This window comes from Chanodichthys erythropterus, chromosome 12 (genome assembly GCF_024489055.1).
Source record: "Chanodichthys erythropterus isolate Z2021 chromosome 12, ASM2448905v1, whole genome shotgun sequence".
In the NCBI taxonomy this organism is placed as follows: Eukaryota; Metazoa; Chordata; class Actinopteri; order Cypriniformes; family Xenocyprididae; genus Chanodichthys; species Chanodichthys erythropterus.
This window is the reverse complement of record NC_090232.1, coordinates 26,659,299-26,674,738: the sequence shown is the minus strand read 5'-3', so window position 1 is coordinate 26,674,738 and position 15,440 is coordinate 26,659,299. Positions and strand designations below refer to the sequence as shown.

Genomic DNA, 15,440 nt, shown 5'->3' with positions numbered 1-15,440 from the left:
CTTTTCAGTGCAAATTCCAAGGCAGCCTGCAGGGTGTGGCCAGTTCAATGAATTAACGTCAGTTCCTAAATTCCGAATTTTGCCCAACCCTAGTAGTGAGATGGCTATCACAGCAACAGGTTATGCGAAATGTGAGAAATCTAGGCTACATATTTGTTTTTGTTTTTTTTAGAATATTGATGGTAAAGTTTGGTATTCATCCTTACTAGAATACTCTTAATGCATTCAGTACACTTATAGACAGTGACGTAACTTTGTTTTTTTTAAAAATGGCTGGGACAAGTGTGTGTGTGTGTGTGTGTGTGTGTGTGTGTGTGTGTGTGTGTGTGTGTGTGTGTGTGTGTGTGTGTGTGTGTGTGTGTGGGGTGGGGGTGGAGATTGCTGGTTATACCAGCTTTGTTGACACGTTTTTAGTGTGTGCGCACTTCGGGTGTATGCGCTCAGAAAAGCTCATGTGAGAAAAGGTGGGAGAATAGACGTTTAACTGGCCAGGCTTTAAAATGCATGTGAACTGGAATGCCACGTGAGCGTAACTCTGCCACTGCAGTACTAAACGTGATGTGAATGTATGCCGCGTTGTACAGTATGTTGGGATGATGCCGCCAGAACTGCAACTGATAGAATGCTACACGCAACGATGCTACAATCTTTCTTCAAAGGCAGATTGTGGAGACATTTCGATCAATCGAAATCTAAAATCGTGATATCTCACACCCCTAGCCAGTGTAATTAATTATTTATGTTGTTTGGGGTCTGTGTAAAATATGTCATGTTTTAGTGATTGATCTCTCTTTCTCTCTTGCTCTCCCATTTATCTGCAGGGCTCTTGAGAAGTTGACAGGCCACTGTTTTGACAATCACTCCTTCAGTGTGTCGTACATACTGGACGAGGAGGCAGGAAGGGACGGGGGTGGAAGACCCCAGGTCCCGCGAGGGGCATCTAAAATGGGGACAGGAAGTCGGGAGCAGGAGTTTGGTCAGCCAGGGGCCATGGGAGGCCCCCAGGGGCCCAGGCAGCGTCAGCAAGAACTGCCTCTAAGAATCCTAGTACCCACACAGTTTGTGGGAGCCATCATTGGAAAAGAGGGACTCACCATAAAGAATATCACAAAGCAGACACAATCCAAGTAAGAAATCTTGATATTTTTTCAATCAGTACTTGTCTAATTAGTAATTTGTTAAATTAAATTGATGTTATAATTTAAAGATGTAATAGCTATTATAGTTTAATGTCACTAATACGGATACACCGATATGACATTTCGATTGCCGATAATCAACACCTTGATTATAACACCTGGCTGAAATAAAAAATTGGTTTTACTTTTTGCATTTTAATCCTTTCACAGTTTTTTTTCTAACTGCTTACACACATTTTCAAAACTTTCTCTCTTTTTTTAATTTGTCTTATTATATTTAACATTTGTCTTATTTGTCTTTGCAAACACATTTGCCATAATATTTTATTTTTGGATATATCATATACACACAGTTATTCAAAACCTAAAGCTCTTCTTTCACAAGCTGCTATGTACATTTCTGTACAAGATTAAAAGTAATTGGCAGAGAGATGTTGAAAAATTCATGGGTAAGCATGAAAGCAAGATTGAAACTTTTTTTTATTATTATTGTAAGAATTTGTGGTTGTGAATACAGTATTGCACAGTAAAAAAGAAAATAAATATATCAACCATGTGTAGCTGGACAAAAAAAAAAAAAAACTAACAACCAAAAAAACTAGTATAATTCTGAAAAAGGTGAATATTCCAAAGGAATGTGTGTCCTGGTAGGGGACCAAATGTCCCCACAGGTAAAGTAATACCAGTGCATTTTGACTTTGTGGGGACACTTTATAAAGTCCCCATGAGGAAACAAGCTTCTGTATGAATTATGTTTTCTGAACATCTAAAATAGCAAAATGTTTTCTGTCATGGGTAGGTCTAGTGGTAAGGTTAGTAGGGGGATAGAATATACAGTTTGTACAGTATAAAAACCATTATGCCAATGGAATGTTCCCATAAAACATGGAAACCCAATCATATGAAAGCAGGGTCAGTGTCTCCACATGCCTCTTCCATTGACATAGGGACAACGATCATGCATTTTCCAGCACCATGTGGAGAAAAAAAAATCCTCAATAGGGTTTAGAAATTACGAATATGGAAGCAAGTAGACAACAGTTGTTCAAAACCTATAGTTTTACTTAACACCAACCAATCATAGCTTTAGAATAGGCCTATAAATAGGCCAAAGGTCAATAAGTGTTTGTGCATGTGAGGAGTTAGTGTGAGGCACTGATGAATTAGTGTAGCATTTTGATTGGTTGTGTTGAAAAAGGAAATCAAGATACTTCCTGTTAGATTTTTGTGTGTTACATAGAGAATTGTGTGTTGTTTTGCAAAAAGTGTTTTATGAAATTGAAAAATGAGTCAAAGGCCAAGAATTAGTGTGTGGTTTTGCAGATTTGGTGTGTGGTTCTGCTGTTTGTGTGTCAGGTTTAAAAAATCGTGTGACATGAAAAGATTTTGTGTGTAAGCAGTTGAAAAAAGCTGTAACTGCAGCTAGTTACAGTTTTACTCGATTGCTTAAACACATTTCTTGAAACTATGCCTCATATTCTCAAAACAGTAAACACAAAACCATAACATCTCACCCAATTCCTCAAACATCCTATTTTCAGGACAAAATGAAGCTCTACTCTCAAAACCATTCACTCTTTTTGAAAAACCAAACGTTGCCCTCAGACGCACAAGCCCTCAAAAACACACAGTACAACAACTTTTCACATGATGAACACATGTGTATACATTTGCACATTTTTTATTCCTTAATGTACTGTACAGTACAATACACCAAACAACAACAACAACAAAAAATATTCTGCCCCAACATCCCATCTTTGGTCTGGGACAGGCCAGAGAATCTCGTCAACATCATAGGCTGCACTGGCCCTATCCAGGCATTTGGGGGTAAAATCCTCTTGCATGCATGATCCACCCCTGGCACGCATAAACTGAAATGTCCAGTCAGGCTTCTTCCATTCCATCGTCTCTGTGTCCTACAAAAATAGAAGTAGTGATTACTGTAACTTTTTACAAAATTTAAGCAGACAGAAACTCTATCTGTATGTAAGGCAATTTGATGCATGTGTTGTAACAGAGTAAAGCACTCAGAAGTTACAGTAGAGTACACAGAGGTACACCTACCTGTTTTCCTCCCTGAAGGTTCTTATGATCAAGGCGATGGTGAAGCAACTTAAGTTTGGCTGAACTCATTGCCCAGCCTCCCTCATAGTCATACCATGGACAAGGACATCAACTGGTGGCACGAATTTAATCTGAGACTCCTTGTCTCCTTGCCCCTCATTCTCGTCCTCCTCTCTGGTGTACTCTGTCTCTCTGGATCCATTGTTCCAAAACTGGCTCAGGCTCTTTTATCTATCTATTGAAGGTTCTGATTGTTATGTGATAAATTTTGACAAAAATGTGATAAATTCAAGCTGTGCTGACTTGAGTCAACAATATTGAATGCTAGTGCTTTCTAAATGACAACATGGTGTAGGAAATGAGAAATTAAGGGATTTGTGTCTAGAGTTTTGCAGTGACAGTTCAACAAATCTGATTCATGTGTCAAAACAGGAGAATAGTGTTTATAGTTTAGAGAAATGGATGTGCTTTTTGATAAATGGCTTTAGGGTTTTGAAATTTTATTTCAAATGCCTGGTTATAGTGTTTAAGCAATCGAGAAAAACTGTAATTAATAATCACTCACATTATACATTTAAAAGCTTAGAATTTGGATATTGCAATAGTGGTTGGCCAATATATCATTAACCCTCTGGAGTCTGAGGCTGATTTGGGGCTTGGAGAAGTTTTGACATGCCCTGACATTTGTGCTTTTTTCAGTTGTTCATAAACATATTAATGACAAAAGTGTCATTACACTGTATTCAGCACAAACTAGGCTACAATAGTATGTGAGGAACATGTATGTACATGTTTGTGTTTTTGAAGGAATAATGTTTATGCGTGGTTATTGAAAAAACAAAAAAACTTAAGTCATTGAAATAAGGCCAAAAAAAGTATAGTAAATCTGTGTTTACAAGACTTCTGGGTATTGGAGGTTGTAGACTAGAGTTTTTGCTTCAAAATTATGTAAACATTATGCTGCCTATTCCTTCATATAAAACAATATATTGATTTAGTTTTTGTAAGGCACTTTTTGCCAAGAAACACAGTATGCGAGGAGGCGTGAATCACCACTGAAAATGGGCCATTCTCACCTGAGAAGACAAAAGAATTGGATAGTAATGAGCTGAAATGACTTGCATATTAATGAGGCATTTCAGTCAGGTAGGCTGTGAAAAAAACCTTCTGTGATGTCTCAAGCTCATCATGATATATTAAACATACAGAAAAATATTATTACAATATAAAGTAATGGTTTTATACTTTAAAATATAATGTATTTCTGTGATGCAAAGAGTCTGAATATAGGCTTTTAGTTTAAAAGCATGCACATTTGGAGAAATATTGGATTCTCATATGTTTATGTCAATTTTCTATACAGAGGAGTTATTTTTATTTAATATTCACTGTCATTACTATGAGCGCTGGTGTTTTCAATTCATCCTTGAAGTCAGAGGGCGCTCTGTGCTTTTTTAGTCCACAAATTCATCTAAAAGAAGAAGAGGCTATTCCATGAATGGAGTTTCCAATTCATACAGCAGCAGTAGGGCGCTAAAGAAACAAAAACTCATCTAAAATTCATCTATAGAAGAAAAGAAAACAGGAACTAACTGCATGTCTTCTAGAGCTCGCTAACCATGACTTTTACATCCAGATAAACACTTTTCAAGACAATAAATACACGATTGAGACGATGAATGCATGTATTGCCTCTGAATTTGCGTCTGAATAGCGCTGGCTCCGTGGGCGTGGGCGTGGCCGCATTAGCGGATAATGAGCTGAATCACGGACTTCTGACATGGCTCTCTTTTCATACAGATTACATAAACGCAGAAGGTTTGTTTTCGATTTGACTTACATGATTTTAAACCTGACATCTTAACGTTTTTTTAGACATAAGTGTAATTTTTCTGTGATTAGTATTCACTAAGTTACAGTTAATTTTCTGAGAACTATCAGATTGGACTTCGTTCAGAGGGAGAGGAGAAATCACACATCATGTTAGTTTTCTTTATTTTACAAAAAGCACAACATATTGTTTTTACTCTGAGTGTATATAAATAAAAGAAGATATTCTATAGTTTCAATTGATATAATACTTATGTCTCTATGACAAAAAATGATGGAGTATTTTAAGTCTGTTTTGCTACAATGTGAAAAAAAACCTGCAAAACGCGCCGGCGCGTTTTCAGACCTCAGAGTGTTAAGGCAGATATTTGGCATTTTTAATTATCAAAGGTTAAAGACTATCTTTGTTTAACTCCCTCAGGTCGGCGGTCACGCCGGCATGATCACTGCATTTTTTTAACCAGTGTGAGAGAGACTCAAAATACTCTGTCAATGTTGCACATACAATTAAGAGCTATACACCATTTTAATCTGTGGAATATCTTCTTTCATTTGTGTACACTCAGAGTAAAAACAAAATGTTGTGCTTTTTGTAAAATAAAGAAGACTATCATGATGCGTGATCTCTCGTCTCCCAATCTGTCGAAGTCCAATCTGATAGTTCTCAGAAAATGAACTGTAACTTAGTGAATACTAATCACAAAAAAAATAGACTTGTGTCTAAAGAAACGTTGAAATATCAGGTTTTAAATCGTGTAAGTCAAATCGAAAAAACAAACCTTCTGTGTTTATGTAATCTGTATGAAAAAAGAGCCATGTCAGAAGTCCTTGATTCAGCACATTATCCACTAATGCGGCCACGCCCACGGAGCCAGCGCTATTCAGAGGCAAATTCAGTCAATACATGAATACATCGTCTCAATCGTGTATTTATTGTCTTGAAAAGTGTTTTGAATAGCCATAGTTAGCGATCTCTGGCCTCTGTTAGTTCAGTTATTTCCTGGATTGCCTATTCTTCTGTAGCATTGGCATTTGTAGACTAAAAGTGCACAGAGCGCCCTCCGGCTGCAAGTATGAATTGTAAACACAGTATCCAGCGTTCACAGTGACGACAATAAATAATGAATAAATATTACTCCTCTGTATAGAAAATTGACAAACATATGAGAATCCATCAATATTTCTCCAAATGTGCATGCTTTTAAGCTAAAAGCCTATATGAAATGCCATAGAGGTAACATAACTGTTCAGACACTTTGTATCATAGAAATGCATTATATTTTAATAATAGAATACCATTATTTTAAATTGTAATAATATTTCACAGTATTGCTGTTTTTTCTGTATGTTTGATTTACATTATGATGAGCTTGAGACATGATCAACAGAGGATTTTTTCACAGCCTATCTGACTGAAAGGCCACATTATTTATGCAGGTCATTAGAGCTCTTATATGTGATTCTTTTGTTTTCTGAGGTGAGAATCACCCATTATACATGAGGATTCACGCCTCCACGCATACTGTGTTTCTTGACCAAAGATGTTTTAGAAAATTTAAATCACTCTATTGTTATATATGAAGGAGTAGGAATGATAATTTTGACATAATTTTGAAGCAAAAACTCTCTACTCTCTAGTCTACAACCTCCAATACCCAGAAGTCTTGTGAACACAGATTTAATATATATATATATTTTGGTTTTATTTCAGTGACTTAAGTTTTTTGTTTTTTCAATAACCATGCATAAACGTTATTCCTTCAAAAATACAAACATGTACATACATGTTCCTTACATTTTATTGTAGCCTAGTTTGTGCTGAATACAGTGTAATGACACTTTTTCCATTAATATGTTTATGAACAACTGAAAAAAAGCACAAATGTCAGGGCATGTCAAAACTTCTCCAGGCCCCAAATCAGCCTCAGACCCCTGAGGGTTAATAGTTCTGTTTAATAATTGAAAGGCTTAATTTAGACTAAGCCTTTAAATATCTAAAGAACATTTACAGGAATGCCACAAACCTCACAACTTTGGCATATCCTGTGATCTTCTAGTGTGCATAGACTTCTCTAAGTGACTTGACATGAAGGCCAAGTATGGTAACCCTTACTCGGAATTTGTCCCACCCAAGTTAGTGCACACACATTAGGAGCATGGAGTAGTGAACACACACACACACACTGCAAACCATGGACACACACCAGCCATTTTTGCCGCGGTGCAAACTGTTTAGCTCTGTATAAAGGCACTAGGGATGCACTGATACCACTTTTTCCAGAATGAGGCCAATACTGATACTTTTATTTTTAACACTCACCGATACTGATGACGATACCTGCATTTTCACTGCATTTGTCATTTTTAAATATATTAGGTAGAGAAACCTAAAGAATATAAATCACATTGGTAACACTTTACAATAAGGTTCATTAGTTAAACATTAGTTAATGTATTAAAGGGATAGTTCACCCAAAAATGAAAATTTGATATTTATCTGCTTATGGATGTTTATTCCCCAGCACATCCAAGATGTAGGTGACTTTGTTTCTTCAGTAGAACACAAATGATGATTTTTAACTGCAACCGCTGCCATCTGTCAGTCAAATTATGCGTGTGAATGGGAACTTGAAAAATAAGAGTCGAAAACACTTCCATAGACAAATCCAAATTAAACCCTGCGGCCCGTGACGACACATTGATGTCCTAAGACACGAAACGATCGGTTTGTGCGAGAAACCGAATAGTATTTATATCATTTTTTACCTCTAAAACACCACTATCTCCAACTGCGTTCAGCACTCGGTTAGTGAGGTCTGATCGCGATCTGACAACGGCAGTGATGTCTCGCGCATATACTTCAATGAGTGCTAGACATCACTGTCGTTGTCAGAACTTTACAGCGATATCTGTAAAAACAGAATGTGCTCGAGGTAATTAGGGCTGTGTATTGCCAAGAATCTGGAGATACGATACGTATCACGATACAGGGTACAATATATTGTAATATATTGCGATACTGTAAGAAAGGCGATATATTGTGATATTTCTTGTTTTTTTTTAGAAAGAGCTGAAAAAAAGCTGAAAAATACAGTTTTGTGAAAATCAAACTTCAATCTGATGGTTTACTTTGCTGGATATAGGCAATGATGGCAAAATGGATCTTAAACAAGATAAATGGTGTATGCTTAATTTCACACTAAGTGTGTGTTTAATAGCGATTAAGTGTGCGTGATTAATCGTGATTAAAAAAAAAAAAATCTATTGACAGCCCTAAAATAAATAAATAAATAAACATCGATACAGTGTTTTTGAGAATCAATACAGTATTGCCAAACATAATAATGCGATATTCACGTGTATCGATATTTTCTTAAACCCCTAGAGATAATTAAAATTACACTGACATGATAGTTTGATTATAAAGTATAGGCCTATTTGAGACTTTTCTTTTTGTGACACATGGACATTACAGTACAGAATAGCTCTTTCGGCATTATCCTGAACATAAAAATTAATTTAATGTGTCACAGAACTGAAGAGAGTCTGTCAGGAGCATGTGTTAACTGTCACATCCTTTTGATTTTTCCTGACAAAAACATCCTGAGTAATTCGCATAAAAATCAGTCTAGTCAGGGAAGGTCTTGTTTTATAGTTTCATTACAAGCTGTTCATACATTGGCAATAGAAAAGTGATTAATAAATGAACTATACTTACATATAGCCCCTTTAGAAATAAATTAATTTCTCTAGTAATTGGCAAATAATACATTGGCTTTCCATATGCTGTGTATCTCTAATAATGAATAGTGCACCGTCATTCTTATTTCTGAGATTATAAACTGTTCTCTTTATCCGTTTTGCTCAAACCATCTTCATTAGCATGTGACAATGTAGTTCAAAAGTGATAAAGGTCATCCTTCGTTCTCTGTTTCAGGGTAGATATCCATCGTAAAGAGAATGCTGGGGCGACTGAGAAGGCCATCACTATCCACTCATCTAAAGAGGGCTGTTCACAAGCCTGCAGGATGATCTTGGAGCTCATGGAGAAAGAGGCTAATGACACCAAGATGTCAGTATTTCATCTGACTGTAGGGCATATTTAAGTTTTACATGCTTCATTTACTTTGGGAGTGTTTCTTTTAAGACAAATAATTTAAAACCATGTTTATATGTAAATAAGCACAATGTCCTCATGTTGTTTTAAAGGGTTAGTTCACCCAAAAAATGAAAATAATGTCATTTATTTCTCACCCTCATGTCGTTCTACACCCGTAAGACCTTCATTCATCTTTAGAACACAAATTAAGATATTGTTGATTAAATCCGATGGCTCAGTGAGGCCTCTATAGACAACAATGCCACCGAACTTCTCAATATCCAGAAAGGTACTAAAAACATATTTAAAACAGTTCATGTGAGTACAGTGGTTCAATCTTAAAATTATAAAGCGACGAGAAAACTACCTTTATGGATCTTGAGAAGTTGATTGGCATTGCTGTCTGTAGAGGCCTCACTGAGCTATCGGATTTAATCAAAAATAACTTAATTTGTGTTCCAAAGATGAACAAAGGCCTTACGGGTGTAGAACGACATGAGGGTGAGTAATAAAAATGACATTATTTTCATTTTTGGGTGAACTAACCCTTTAAATTTAAGTACAAAAACTGCACCAGTTCAAAATATAAATAAATAAAATAATATTGTGTACTTTCTCTCTGTGTCAGTGTTGAGGAGGTTCCTCTGAAAATCTTGGCCCACAATAGCCTTGTTGGGAGACTCATAGGAAAGGAGGGCAGGAACCTGAAGAAGATAGAGCAAGATACAGGGACCAAGATCACCATCTCTGCGTAAGTGTGCTGTACATCAATTAAAATGGCTAACAACGTCTTTTATTGGGGTGTGATGATTCATCATTTTCTCAATGCATCAATTACAGATCCTGCCAAACGCATATGCATTGATCTTGAAACATAGATTTTTAATCGTAATTCATTTGTTTTTATTCAGTAACTGATTTAAAATGCTGAGAAAATGAAAGAATTAGATTCGATAGCACAATATATAAACATTAAATTAGCTACATGTGCAGATTATTGGAGCTCTCTCTTACAATAGTGCAATAGTCTTGAGTCAAACTGCTCAAACCAAAACTACTCTTAGAATATAGCTGATTTTTATCTCTTCTTTATTTGCATATAAGACCTCAAAGGTGCCATAGAATGCTTTTTCACAAGATGTAATATAAGTCTAAGGTGTCCCCTGAATTTGTCTGTGAAGTTTCAGCTCAAAATACCCCATAGATTTTTTTAATTAATTTTTTTAACTGCCTATTTTGGGGCATCATTAAATATGCCGCGATTCAGCGTGCTTCCCCTTTAAATGCTCGCGCTCCCCACCCCCAAGCTTGTGACTCTATAATACATGGCATAAACAAAGTTCACACAGCTAATATAACCCTCAAAATTGATCTTTACAAAGTGTTTGTCATGCAACATATCAGATTATGTAAGTATGGTATTTATTTGGATGTTTACATTTGATTCTGAATGAGTTTGATAGTAGCCTATGTGTGGCTAACGGGCTAAAGCTAATATTACACACTGTTGGAGAGATTTATAAAGAATGAAGATGTGTTTATGAATTATACAGAATGCAAATGTTTAATAATGAAAATAACGACATGGCTCTTGTCTCCGTGAAAACAGTAAGGAATGATGGTAACTTTAACCACATTTAACAGTACAGTAGCAAAATGTTAACGAAACATTTAGAAGGACAATTTACAAATATCACTAAAAATATCACGCTATCATGGATCATGTCAGTTATTATTGCTCCATCTGCCATTTTTACCTTGGAATACTAGGGAATTTTAAAAGTATTATTTTCAGACAAAGAAAAGTCATGGAAATAAATAAAATCTTTATTATATATAAGGCTCTGAACCAGTTTAATGGGTACATAACACTCACAGTTTCTGCCAATCTCATGTTAATCTTGAGTCCCTATAGAGTAGTATTGCATCCTTCATATCTCTGAAGAGTCTTTAGTTTTAACAGATTTATAAAAGACAGATAAGCTGTACTGAGTCTTTCCGAAAACAGCTGAGCTCCCGGAGGCGTGCCGTGGGCGAAGCTAAAGAGTGACAAGCACGCTCAGCTTTTGTGTAGCGATCGTCTGCAACCTATCGATGGTCAGCTAAACAAATGTATTTAAACACACACAATATACCGTAGAACCGCTAGTACGCTACAATTTAGGGAAAAAAAATTAAACCACCACATTGTCAAAGTTAGTATTATGGCACTTTCATGTGTAATTGTATTAACATTTTCCCAAAAATTCCCACTTCTTGTACGTCTTCTCACTGTATCACGGCAGCGGTGACGAGGTCCGCTGAAGAGGTGCTTTTCATGGCGAGGAACTTCTGTGTCGGGCTTTTTCAGACAGTGCAAAGTCAATGGTCTAAAGAAGGAAGATTCAATGTAAATGCCATTCGGTGCCACTTTATAAAAGCAGAGAGTAAACCGATATTTACACACTTCAACACCATAGTCCAAGCAGTTTATAAATTTCTATAAATACCAATTTATTTTACTATTAAAATAAAGTTAAACATTAGTTACTCATTAGGGTAATCATTTAAATAATTATCTGAATGCACTTAGAATTACAAATAATACAGAACTGAATCAATAATCTAAATCGAATCTCATTGTGAATTGAATTGAATTGTTCTGAATTAGCAAAAATTCTTGATTCGGTTACAAAACTTATAAATCGAGAATCAAAACGATTTGCTGTCTACCCAAAGATTTACACCCCTAGTCTCATAGGAGCCTAGTGAGCTCAACCTAAGAGATTGAGGTTTAATTATATATATGTATTGAATGTTCGTTTCAAGTGACAGTGCTTATTTCCTTCATTCTCTGCAGATTACAAGACCTGACTATATATAACCAGGAACGTACCATCACGGTGAGGGGAGGGGTGGAGGAGTGCTGTAATGCAGAAGTGGAGATCATGAAGAAACTTAGAGAAGCCCATGAGAATGATGTGGCTTCACTTAATGTGAGTAACACATAACTTTAGAGGTTAAAGTTTATTGGTTGGTGGATGTTAGTTTTTGGGTATATCCATCCATTTTTTAGAGATATGAAGTTGCTTTGAAACAACATGGATTGTGAAAAGTTTTATATAATGATTTATTGACTTGGTACTTTAAAAATATAGTTTTATATCTAATTTGTTATTACTGCTATTACTAAACACACTAATCCTGTAAACAGATACTTGTTTATCAGTAAATCATGGAAAAAGATATTTACCTATTATACATCAAATCCAAATGGGACTTTTAACAAGAATTTAATTATTATTATTAAAGCTCATGTCTGAAATATCACTTATTTAAAAAAATAAATAAAATAAAAAAAAGACCAGGAAGATTTTTCATCAGCAGCCACAGTTTAAGCTTTTTTTTCTCAATATATTTAGTCAGCATTTGCATCACCGTTAATTAATTTAATCTATTGACAACCCTATTCAAAAATAAAGAATTATGCATGTGAATTAACATGTGCTCCAAACTGTACAGTTTGCTACTCAGCATATTTTGATTAATTCTAATCTGATCTGACCTGAACTGACAGCTGTGCAGTTATGTGCAAGTTTGTGCTCTATTAAAGTCCGTTGAGTCTCTGTCAAATGTAAAAACCCATGTTTATAGAACTGTAAAACTGTATTTTATTTAAAAATGTGTAATTATAAAAAACTACCTTTTATTTCCAATCTTGCCCTGGGAATGAATGTAATCAAACAACTACCCAAAGAGTTTCCTTTCTTTTCTGTGCCATCAAATATTCTTAAAAAGGTTAAAATAACATGAAACAGGATTTCGTTTTAGTGACACAGATGTACCGACACGCACAAATATAATGTGATGTATCATTTTGGAGAATTCTATTAATTCAAATTTTACAAGTAACACTCAAAACTAGAGCAACAAGAGGTTACAGGGCTTTTACTTACCAAATACATTAATTTATGGACATGAAATATTGATTTGTGTTAAATTATTAATAATCTTTATTAATAATTGAATGAATGATTGTCTTTTGTAGAGTTGACTCATCTTGACTGACTCAACATTTTTTACAATAATAGTTAATATATTGCTCTGCAAATTTTAATCTCCTATTTCATGTGGACTAGTTAGCTAATAGGTACGATGTGTTATTCTTTCCTGTTTTATTGTGTGTGTGTGTCTTTTTCCTGTTTGTGTGTCTTTTTCTGATATATGTTTTCTTGATTTAAATGAACTGATAAACACCAAGCATATCTTAATTGTTCTTACACAGTGTTTGGGTTTAACAGTGCCGGAGTCAGGCTTTAATCCCTTTTCTTTAATCTTAGTAAAGCAGAACTTGTTTTGTGATTATCAGGCACAGTGTGGATGTGAATAGGCATTAACTCCTTTAATTTGCTGATCAGTAACTGTATGCATTACAAAAACCTTTGAAATTGAGTAAGATTGATTAATATCACTCGCTGCATAAAGGCTTACCTATTCTCTTAAGATTCACATCTATATCCATATTGATTTCAGCAGCAGACTAACATGATGTCAGGTCTAAACATGAGTGCGCTGGGGATCTTCTCCTCTGGGTTGTCTGTTCTACCCCCAACCTCTGGTCTGCGTGGATCTCTGTCCACCCCAGCCAACTACAGCCCCCTGCTGGTGAGTATCAGGATGTGCTATATCAGGACACTTGACTGTGAATAACTTGATAAAAGAGTGTGTGATGTGTAAAGGGTGAATTGTTTTTCATCTAAGTGTGTATTCTCTCTTAAATAGCTTTGAAATTTTGGGTTATATTCATCTGACCACATTCTGTGTGTATGTTTGCCACCACAGGGACCCTCTTCAGTAATGGGGGGTCTGTATGGGGTTCCCTCCTCTGGAGCATTATCTCTTCAGCAAGCAGTGAGCACTTGTTATTATATGCTTATCTCAAAATAGCTCAATTTTTTTTTTTTCTATTACTCTTTTTATCACTAGATTACTATTTTGTGATAAAGTTTTGTGTCATTCAGAATGAATTAGAATGTCTTTTAAATTCCATTTAAGTTCCTAAATTTGACTTTGAAGTAACAAATTTATGCAGAACCATAATGATGAAATGGAAAGACATTCATATAATTATTTTAAGTGTAATTTAAAAAAAATATATTTTTTTTTCTGCATTAATTATGCATAAACGTTAAAATATGGATTATTTCCAGAAACATTCAGTGATATTAATAATCAAAGTTTGAAATGCCACTTGCTATTAATTTATAGATAAGTAATTACCTTTAAAGTGAAAAAGTTTGTAATTAAAAATTAACTTTCATTATTAACACTTCACAATAAGGTTAAATTTGGTTACGGTTAAAGCATTAGGACAAAAAACACTGCTTTTTGTCCACTTTTATAAATACTTTCTGATAAAGGCAACTCTAACAAAAAAATATGTTCTTGTCTATTTGTTTGTTGAGCTGATTTAATGAAACTCTTTGTGAATGCTGAATTTCTTTGAACATCTATTCAGTGAATTCCTCTTCCTTCATTCAATTTAAATTCAAACTCTTTAAGGGAGGCAGTTTTTAAATAACTGTGTAATACAACTGAAAATCTGATTTTTGGAAGACATGTAATTAATATATTTTTTTAAAATTTTATGTATTTATTATAATGCATGTAAAAAAAGATCTAATGTCTTAGACCCAGCCACCGGTTCTTAGGGTTTGTGGGACGTGTGTTCTATTATTATTTATCCGCCTAAATAATTCTATTATTTAGTTATCATTTAGTTATACTTTTTCTTTGCTCAGAGATGCTGTTCAGAGATATCAGTATCAGAGATATTGTCCACAATCTCAGCACAACAGCTATTAGGAATTTATAATGGAACTGAATTGACCTGAAAAATGCTATTACTAGTACATTATCCTCTGTAGATCTGTTTTTGGTTAAAATAGAAGTTGTATAACTGAAATTATTGTATCCGGTTTTAACACTTTTGTGATGCCAGTGCTGTTTACTGCTGTGAAACTGCTTTGAAGCAATTTGTATTGTAAAAATTGCTATATAAATAAACTTGACTTGACTACTAGGCATAAAGGCTGGCTGTGTGTGTTTCAGACTGCTGAACAGGAAGTGGTCTATCTCTTCATCCCCACTCCAGCAGTAGGAGCTCTCATTGGGAAGAAAGGGCAGCACATTAAAGAGCTGGCACACTTCGCTGGAGCCTCAATAAAAGTAAGACACTTTGAGCCACATACTGATCCCACTAGAGTTCACTCTCTCTCTCTCCCATCGTGAACATTAACCAGCTTTGCATAAGACTTGAATGAAAG

General features: G+C 35.2%; 1 protein-coding gene across 8 annotated transcripts in view; it reads left to right on the top strand.

Moving 5' to 3' along the window:
• igf2bp2b (insulin-like growth factor 2 mRNA binding protein 2b) overlaps positions 1-15,440 on the top strand; it is a 55,346-nt gene that overhangs the window by 34,596 nt on the left and 5,310 nt on the right. For 5 of the 8 annotated variants that reach the window (XM_067403155.1, XM_067403156.1, XM_067403160.1 and 2 more), the window contains 7 exons: positions 822-1,127; positions 8,974-9,108; positions 9,764-9,886; positions 11,975-12,110; positions 13,648-13,779; positions 13,957-14,025; positions 15,226-15,342. In XM_067403155.1, the coding sequence (XP_067259256.1) occupies positions 946-1,127; positions 8,974-9,108; positions 9,764-9,886; positions 11,975-12,110; positions 13,648-13,779; positions 13,957-14,025; positions 15,226-15,342 (894 nt within the window). In that variant the 5' untranslated portion in view covers positions 822-945. Of the gene's footprint in view, positions 1-8; positions 132-821; positions 1,128-8,973; positions 9,109-9,763; positions 9,887-11,974; positions 12,111-13,647; positions 13,780-13,956; positions 14,026-15,225; positions 15,343-15,440 lie in introns of all 8 variants that reach the window. The other 3 variants (XM_067403153.1, XM_067403152.1, XM_067403154.1) reach the window with 3 other exon arrangements.